The sequence below is a fragment of the Brassica oleracea genome, chromosome C3, assembly GCF_000695525.1.
Source record: "Brassica oleracea var. oleracea cultivar TO1000 chromosome C3, BOL, whole genome shotgun sequence".
NCBI lineage: Eukaryota > Viridiplantae > Streptophyta > Magnoliopsida > Brassicales > Brassicaceae > Brassica > Brassica oleracea.
Window position 1 is genome coordinate 38,064,036 of NC_027750.1, and position 9,850 is coordinate 38,073,885.

At 33.2% G+C, this 9,850-nt stretch overlaps 1 protein-coding gene across 1 annotated transcript; it reads left to right on the plus strand.

The window, feature by feature from the left end:
- Positions 1-7,166: 7,166 nt before the first annotated feature.
- On the plus strand, positions 7,167-8,857 carry LOC106329182 (myb-related protein 306). Its single transcript, XM_013767796.1, has 3 exons — positions 7,167-7,508; positions 7,764-7,893; positions 7,998-8,857. The coding sequence occupies exons 1-3, from the start codon at positions 7,376-7,378 to the stop codon at positions 8,785-8,787; spliced, it is 1,053 nt and encodes a 350-aa protein (XP_013623250.1). The 5' UTR covers positions 7,167-7,375; the 3' UTR covers positions 8,788-8,857.
- Positions 8,858-9,850: the final 993 nt, after the last annotated feature.

Sequence of the window (9,850 nt, forward strand, 5' to 3'; positions counted from 1 at the left end):
CTGAAGACATGATTTTCACGGAATTGTTATGACTAAAGAGAATGAAGAGAGAATGAAGTGTGAATGAGTTGAATGAGGAGGGGTTGTATTTATAGGAAATTGCTTACGGCCCTCCGACGACTTTCCGACGAAATTCCGACGGATGTAAGGCAGTCCGTCGGAATACCGTCGGTATTTTCCAATCTCAAACGGCTATACAACGGTCATATATATTTGTCGGCAACGGTCACATGGTTCGTCGGAAATTCGTCGGAAAATTCCGACGGAATACCGACGACTGTACTGTTAATCGGAATGTCGTCGGAAGTTCGTCGGTATATTCCGACGAATTTCCGACGACGAAAACGGTTACATTTTTTATCGGAATGTCATCGAAAAGTCGTCGGAAAATTCCGACGAGCCATGTTTCGTCGGAATTCCGTCGGAAATGGCCGACGGAATTCCGACGACTCCAAATTTTTGGTTTTCGTCGGAAATTGGTCGGCAATCCGTCACAAACGTTCGTCGGAACCTCCGTCGGAATTCGGCGTGTTTTCTTGTAGTGGATCGCTCCCGCTCGTATTCGCAGCCTCGCCACTGTTAGCGGAAGCTGTGGCGCTAAAGGAGACAATCAAAGGTGCAGTCTCCATCAATCTCAGTGACCTGATCTGTTTCTCAGATTCAAAATGACTAATCAATCTGATCACATGAAACTCCTCTGTGATCGCTTTGCAAGGGATTCTCCATGACATTAGTGTGTTGACTAACTTCCTTTCATCTATCTTGTTTAAGTTTTTGCCTCGTCGTTGTAATTTGGTCGCGGATGAACTGGCCAAAGAGGCTCTGTTTCTGTTTCAAAACTCTGCAACTTTAAGTTTCTTAATATAAGTATCGTTTGACCAAAAAAAAAAAAAAAGAAGTTCTAAAGTGCATATATATATATATATGAATATATTTTCCCATTCGTTTTAGAAACTCAATGCACGTCGGTAGAAATAATAATTTTAGAAGCTCAATGCATGCACCCATCCACGACGTGCATCGCAACATTCCTCTTGTTTCTTGTAAAGATTTCAGTTCACCAAAACATTTGCTTATTTTTATCAACATATAGATCATAGATCGATGTATATAAATTTGTCAGATAGTTTAGGTTTTACCTTTTTGTAAACCAAAATGTTTTCCCTAATATAGTCGTCCTTTCGATAAAGTTAATAAGAAAACGCGTTAATTACTGTGAACTTTCATTTGGTAGTGGTAATTAAGGACATTAATTATAAAGTTACAGTAAGATTAATAAACTATTCATGATGCAATTGAAAGGTTTATTGGGTAAAGTGTGAGTGGAAGATTACCGTATTATTATATATATAGTGCCGGAAATATGTTGTGCTAAACATTTTTACGAGTCATAGTATTTCTCAAGTTGGTTTAAATTTAAAGACGAGGTGCACTGATCTCCGTAAAACTTTAATCTGGGAGCTATTTAATGAGTCTATGAACATAAAAGTCAAATAGCGACGAGCAAATCTACTTGATCTTAAGGATTCGGTTACGGACTTACAGTTGTGTGTAAAACAATGTAGTATTTGATTTCAATGTTTGCTCCAGTAGTTTATTTTCTAGTGAACTTACCAGTATATTTTTAACGAGAATCTTCTCAAACCTAATAAGTTGTACATAGAATAATAACAACAAAAAACCGCCATAAATATGTATTACCCCATAAGTTATGGACATTTGATGGGTCGACAATTCAATGAATGTATTCACAAAAAGGAAGGTGACATTAAATTAGGGCTGCGTGGTGTTTACTGGTGTGAGTTACTTTTTTTTTTTTTCGCGGAAACTCTTACATTAAACTTTAATATCCAAAAGGGTTAAACAATTACAACTGGAGGTAAATTTGACGGCCGAACGATAAACGAAGGCTACTACAACAATACGATTGATTGAGGTGTTAAAGGGGTGAAGATACCCATAAAGATGCTACACTTGAGACCTTAAAACTGATGTTCCGAAGAACATACTGAAGTCGGGATATGAACCGACGATGAGAGGCCCTATTGAGAGGGTTTTGAAACGGTTGGCAGACACAAACACTGGTGATGACACACTCTCCTTTGCTTCAACTAAAAAATAATTGTCTAGGAACAGTGGAGGCTGAGCTCGTCCCGAGTTCTCAATGGAACTTTGTCGAAGATAAGGACTGATAGGCGGCAAGAACAGGTGAGTGACTCCAGAAACATAGCTAAAAGCCATAGAGAAAGGCCTCCTTTGCCTAGATTTGAATCTAATACTCATGAATTTTGGGCTACGTGAACCATGTACAACATCACGGCTTGGGGCTAGGTGAACCCTGTACGAGACGAGACGACAAACCGTGGACCAGCATGATGCTTCGGATGAGGAGCGATGTCTCATTTTTTTAACATCCGACATAGAGAAGTTCTTTGTGGACCATGAATGAGTGGTCTTTGGTAAAAGCCCTTCACAAACCAATAAATGGGCTAGGCCCAACCAAAAACATATGTCGGAGAGTCCATAAGTTGTATCGGCGTTGAGATGCGACGGAGGAGTGAAGCTAACGGTGGAGTAGCAGCAGACCTCGGAAGGGAATGGAGTGACGAGGCGAGGCGGCGGAGGTGGCGCGATGCTCTTGACGATAATCCATGAGAGGACGCGAACTGAGATCAAACTGAGAAAGTGAACTCCAATATTACCGTATTGGAATCCATAGCTCTCATCGAGACTTGAGCTAAACCGCAAGCCCATTACAAAACTTTGAAAGCTCACGTCAAGAGATCTGTTGGGATGAAGCTGTCTGAGGGAATATATGACCAGGGGTTCAAAAAGTTGAGATGGTGAAGAAACGTGATGGAGGAGAGGAGGCTCTGGCTGTAGACCAAGCGGAGACTTCACGGTTACGAGAAAATGAGCAGATCTGGTGATTCTAGATCCGGTGCTCCTGTTCGCTTTGAGAGGATGAGAGGTGACGAGAGGATGAGCAGTGACGAGCGGAGGATGAGAGACGGCGACGGTAAAGCGATTCGTGGAAACCATTGCGTAAGAGACGACGAAGACACAAGAATTGAAGTTGGAGATGACGATGGAAAGAGCAGAGAGCGGTGAAGAGCAGCAGGCTGAGTAGAGGACCCGACGCCGGCGGCCAGGGGCACGAACGGCGTCGAGGAGGAACGGTTGCGGCTCGGCCTCGAAAATCGGGACAGAGAGCTTTACTGGTGTAAGTTACTAAAATTTGGAAATAGATGATTTTTTAAAAAATTAGAATAATTTATTCGTATATATATATATATATATATATATATATATGTGTGTGTATTCTTTGATGCTGGCTATACATGCCGTCGATTCAAATCGTAGACTATGTTGAAACACTTTAGGCAGTGCAGTTATGTTTTTTTTTATATCAACGCAATTCTAAATTGTAAAAATGATTGGAAAGTGATATATGTATCAGCTAGCAAAAATTATTCACATTTTTTTATTTTCTTGTGCAATATCACTTTTTAACTAATTGTTTATTCTCAGTATCAAAAAGTTGTTTCTAAAATCATCTTCAATGTATTTTATTTTATTTTATTCTCTAAAATATAATAATTTTAAGTTGAATTGAAAGCTAGTTCAATATATTCGTATAAAATAAAAATGCTATTTTAAATATAAAAAGAAATTTTTATATAATTTTATTGGAGTGAATTTATTTATAAATGTTAATTATATAAACTTATATAAAATGCATGGAGATGCTCTAGATCAAAATTTTGAAGCCAGACGCCGCGTTATACGCTATAGTGTTTAACCAATAGATCTTGGTCTAGTGGTAATTGGCTCACAGCTGTGGATACCGTCATGGGTTTGATTCTTCTTGACCTTCCGGAATGCTTTAAATGGTAAAAAAATGCAGATCCTGCGGATCTCGTATTGATTAGTCATTGGACCTAGAAAGCTTTTGAGATAAGCTACAGTGTTTATGCAATAAATAAACTTCACGTTATACCGAAATATTAGCTTTTTTCATCTCCTTGTCTTCTTTCGGTGCCACCTCCTTTACCTCATATAATATCATGCATTTATCAGCACCACACGGTTTTGAATATCCAAGCTGATATGTTTTCATATACACACACAGACACATGCATGAATGTGATATCCATATCAGCGTATATGCATGTAGTTATTCCATATTCTACTCCAAAACGGTGAAACACCAAAATAGAATAAAGTTTTACTCTGATGTATTACTCCATTTTCTACTCTAAAAATAATATATTTTATTAATAATTGTTAATAATGCCTTCTACTTATAAAAAATTATTAATTAACCCCAACTATTTTATGTTTACAAGAACTGCTTAAAATATAATTTATTTAAATTAAAAATTTATTATTAAAAAGCACAAAAAATCATAAAAAAAATAAAAGACAATATATAAGTTGGTTTAATAATGGCATTAGAATATTTTTTCTCACAAATGATCAACTAATGCATTTTGTAATAAAACGTAAGCTTTTTTATCTTTGATATTCCTAAGTCAAACAAGAAAATTTTGAAATCAAACATTTTTATCTTCTGCAATTTTGGTCTCTCGCGGTGGAACTTCTCTTCCAATTTCAGTTGGTGCATCGAATTCACGCTCATCCTCAATTATCATGTTATGTAAAATTGTACATGTAGTCATGATGTCATGTGACACATTTTTCTCCATAACCGAACAGGTCCTTTCACAGTAGTGAAACATAACTGTAGATCATTTTATGTTATCTTTATTTTATATTATTATTATTTTTTAATTATAGTAAATATTTTTATGTAAAATTATTAAATAATGGAATATCTTGTTTATTTATGTTATTGTATCATTTGAAAATTTTACTTAAGTAAAAAATAAAAAAGCATTAAAACTTTAAAGGACCATTTCACAAATAAAAAAAGTTCAACACCAAATGAAGTAATGAGTAAAATTACCCTAGCCATTACACCATTTTGGGGTTGAAAATATAGTGGAGTTGGAGAAGATTTTACTCCAAAATGATGTTTGGAGTAAAAAATAGAGTAGGATTGGAAATGTCCTTATGTATACTTGGCAAAATTCTGCCGATCCCTGTAAACATAAATGTACTTGTAGAGGATTTCGATCTCAATTGTTTAAAAATAGTTAGAACATATTTGTCAATTGTCTTTTTCAGTAGAAACTCTACAAATTTAAATTAATAAATACTATAAATTAATAAGATAATTTTAAAAAAAATCCTATGTAAATATATGGTTCCATTAAAATCATAAATTAATAGTTTATATACAAAAATACATTGTATTGTTTCTATATTCACTATGACATTATCTCTATTTTTTCTTACCAATTCAATACATTTTGATAATATTTCATAAAATTATATTTAAACCACAATCAAATTATATAAAACATTTTTGTATACACCAAATATAGTATAAAATAATAATATGAAAGTAACATTTCAAAACTTAATTAATATATATACTGCAAAAACTAATTATTTTTATTTTTATATAAAATATATACTCTAAAATAAAAAAATCTAAATTTTTTTATTTAAATTAATAACTCTATAAATTAATAGAATCTCATAGTCCCAAAATTATTAATTTATAGAGTTTTTACTGTATTGAGATTGATGATAGATTAAATAACATCGATCGAGATTAGTATAAATTTCATGATCCAGGAAGCCGGTTGTTTTTTCCCGTTAATAAGTTTTAATACTAGTAAATTATGATACTTTATCTTAAAAAATAATTAATAGGGCAATCCTCTCAAATAGTCATTTTAAAGTTTTTGTCACAAAAATAGTCCTCAAGAAAGAAAATGATCAAAATAGCCCCTTTTTATTTTGAAATTTTTAATATTTATTTTTTATTTTTTATTTTTTAAAATTTTAAACTCTATCCCCAAAATTCCACCCCTTTATTCTAAACTCTAAGGGTCTGGCTGGTTTTCCCACTACGACCCGCAAACGCAGCTTTTGCGGTTGGTAGCGGTTGACAGCGTTTCGAAACAATCATACAAACCGCTACAAATCGCTCTAAACCGCTCTGAACTTCTTAAAATCAAAAGATGGTTCCAGCTAGCGTTTGCGGTTGTGGATGGAAAAATAAATATAAAATTATTTTCAAATAGAAATATTATAAATAAAAATATATACATATTTTATATATTAATTAAAATTCACAAACAGTATCATAATTTTTTTAATAAAAACTTTAAACTAACTATTTATTAGAATTTTTAAACATATATATATACACATATATAAAGATACACACATATATAAAACGAAATAAAATATTTTTAAAAAAAGTTTTAATATAAATCTTCAAAACAAATTTTATTAAAATTATAACTTTCAACTAATTTTTTTTTTTATAAATAAACATAATATTTTTATTAATCATATTATATTGATAATTATTATATTTTATTACAATAGTATGTTTTTTATATTTTTATAATGTTATAATATGTTAATATGGGTAATTTATTATTAAAGCGCTGCAATATCTTATAATCAACCAGTCACAAATATTCCGCAAACGCAACAATTTTCAAACGTTGTACCAGTCATACAAAACGCTTAATAGCGCTTAAAACCGCAACCATCTGCATCCGCAAACTCCCGTATCCGCAACCGTAACCGCTTCGTTTAAATCTGTCAGACCCTAAGTCTAGATTAGTTAACCATAGAGTAAAAATACATATTTTGATCATTTTTACTCTTTAATTAAAATTTATTTTGGTCATTTTTTCATTAAGTGCTATTTTGTGATAAAAACAAAAAAAATGACTTTTCTAGGGAATTTCTCTGATTAATATTTTGACTCTTGTGCAAAAAATTATTTTTAAATATAAACATAAACGCAAATAAGATATGAAATAACAAAAAAGTACCAAAATATTTGTGTTTGAAACCGTGCAAGTCCATAGAAAGAGAGAAAGAGATAGAAGGAGGCTGACTTTGGAGAGAAAGAGAGTAAATGCATTTTGCTGTACATGTTGACTCTTTGAAAGCAAAGCCAAAGCCAGGCCCTTCATTATTGCTGCTTTTCATTCGATTAATTTAATAATTACGTACTAATTAACTCATATTTGCTCTCTTTGCCCTCTCACTCATCTATCTTACTAATTTTTCTATAAATATAACCAACATCTCTCTCCACTTCTTCAGACAAAATTAATCCCATTTGGACTTCCTTTGTCTTAATCCTCACAATTTTGAAAAGCTTTTGAGAAAAACTCCTCAAATATTAGTCTTTGTTCTAATATCTCATCAAAATCCTTTTTAAAAAGTCGAATTTCTTACCTTAAACAATATACTTTCACACTGGGAGGAGAAAAAAATGGTAAGACCACCTTGTTGCGAAAAGAACGGAGTGAAGAAAGGGCCATGGACACCAGAGGAAGACATCATCTTGGTTTCTTACATTCAAGAACATGGTCCTGGAAACTGGAGATCTGTCCCAACGAACACAGGTTAGTCTTTGTAATGTCTTGATTAATTATTTGTAGCCTGTTTGATTGTACTATCAATCCTTTCTTTTTCTGAATTTTATTTGAGGGTTTTTCTACTATTTTTCTGTGCCTGGGTTGTTATGGATCATTAAAGATGAGTGAATTAAATAGCCGAAGTTATTTCACCGACCCTTTCGTCCACACATCTCTGATTACAATTGTATCCCTTTTCCTTGATTTTATTGGATTAAAATCATTTTATTTTTGGTGTTTTAGGTCTAAGGAGATGTAGCAAGAGCTGCAGATTGAGATGGACTAATTATCTTCGACCCGGTATTAAGCGGGGAAATTTTACTGAGCATGAAGAGAAGATGATTGTTCATCTTCAAGCCCTTTTAGGCAACAGGTAATATGCATGCACATGATCAATATTTAACCACAAAGGCTACCCCTTCCAGTTGGGTATATATATATAGAATAAGATCTAAACATCTCTTTCTTTGTGTATAGATGGGCAGCCATAGCATCATACCTTCCAGAAAGAACTGACAATGATATAAAGAACTATTGGAACACTCACTTGAAGAAGAAGCTCAAGAAGATCAACGAATCTGGTGGAGAAGATAATGATGACTTCTCTTCATCAAACACTATTTCACAGAAGCAACAACAAACCTCAAACAAAGGTCAATGGGAGAGAAGACTCCAGACAGATATCAACATGGCAAAGCAAGCTCTTTGTGAGGCTTTGTCTTTAGACAAAAAACCATCATCAACACTTTCTCCAACATCATTGTCAACACCAGTAATCATACCACAAAACATCCCTAGCTTCTCATCAGCTATACTGGACCGTTGTTATGATCCATCCTCTTCTTCTTCCTCTACCACAACCACAACCACCACTACAAGCAACTATACTAATCCATACCCATCAGGGGTATATGCGTCAAGTGCTGAGAACATCGCTCGGTTGCTTCAAGATTTCATGAAAGATACACCAAAAACATTAACTTTAACATCCTCATCACCAGTTTCTGAGACCGGACCATTTGCTTCAGCAACTTCCGAAGAAGGTGGAGAAGGGTTGGAACAATCTTTCTTTACCTTCAATTCCATGGAAGAATCTCAAAATTTGACTCAGGAGACTAGCTTCTTCCATGACCAAGAGAGTAAACCGGCGGTAACAATGGAGCAAGATTCTGGTTTGATATCGCAAGGATCTTTGTCTTTGTTGGAGAAATGGTTATTTGATGAAAACATGGTTGCTATGTCGTTAGGACAAGAAGCGATGTTCTAGAACGAAATCAAGTGGAATAATTTGAGGGCATAATCAGTTATGAGTAATAACAAATATTATTATTGCATCAGGGCTTTAGAGTCTTTAGTAGCTTTTAGCTCTACAGCACTCTTTTTCCCTTTTGGTAATATAATCTTTCTTTTTTTGCTTTTCAATTGTATGTTTCTGAACGTAACTCAAAAGGGTTGTCATCTTTATTAATGTAACGTGTTTGTACTTTGTGGCGCTTATATATGGTTGTGTTACTTGTGTATTGTTCTTATATATATATATATATATATATATTATTGAATTATAGATATATCCAACACAAGAAATCATCGTTGTATAGATTTCCTTCTCTAATTGCTGTCTCAGCAAAAAAGGGAAATGTAGCGTTCAACCCAAATAATACTTTGAAAACATAATTAGCAGCACTCTTTACACAATTTAACATGTATTTATTTGTGATTGTTCAATCTGATTTTGGGTTTAGCTTTCGTTAGATTAATTTTCTTTTACCTGTTATTTAAAAGTCAAAATCAGTATACTTGGTTTGATTCGTTTGGTATTAATCAAATTTAAAGCATTAATATTACTTTAATTTTTTGGTTTAGATCCAATAATGGAGTTTTAAACTGATTTTTTTTAAAACATATACTAAGCTCATTTCTAACTTCAAAATGAGATTATGTTTTGTCAACTCGGTTTTTCTTCCTATAAATAAATTTATGAAAGAAATAAAACCGTATATTTATCAAATTTTCCCTTTCAAATCAATCATAATCCCTGAGACAAAATGTCATTGATTGGTAGTAATTTAAAAGAGTACCTACTGGAGTTATTCAAACATTAAAAAAATGTTTTTCTCGGTTTTGTTTTACAAAGTATAAAAATCCTTTCTAAAGGAAAACCCCACAATTTTGAATTTGAAACATTTAGAAAGGCTTCAAGATTATTTGTAGGAAAGTTTTGAGAGTTTGATATGAAGATTTTACTTTTGGGAAATAAACATAAATGGGGTGATTGGTATTGGTTGTGAGTGCTCTACACCGCCATAATTTTTTCTAGAGCAATAAAATTA

Excerpts from the sequence above, each read along its gene's own strand:
- LOC106329182 (XM_013767796.1), top strand. The coding sequence starts at position 7,376 with ATGGTAAGACCACCTTGTTGCGAAAAGAACGGAGTGAAGAAAGGGCCA. Across the intron at positions 7,509-7,763 it reads ATCTGTCCCAACGAACACAG|GTCTAAGGAGATGTAGCAAG; the intron begins GTTAGTCTTTGT and ends TTGGTGTTTTAG. Across the intron at positions 7,894-7,997 it reads CAAGCCCTTTTAGGCAACAG|ATGGGCAGCCATAGCATCAT; the intron begins GTAATATGCATG and ends CTTTGTGTATAG.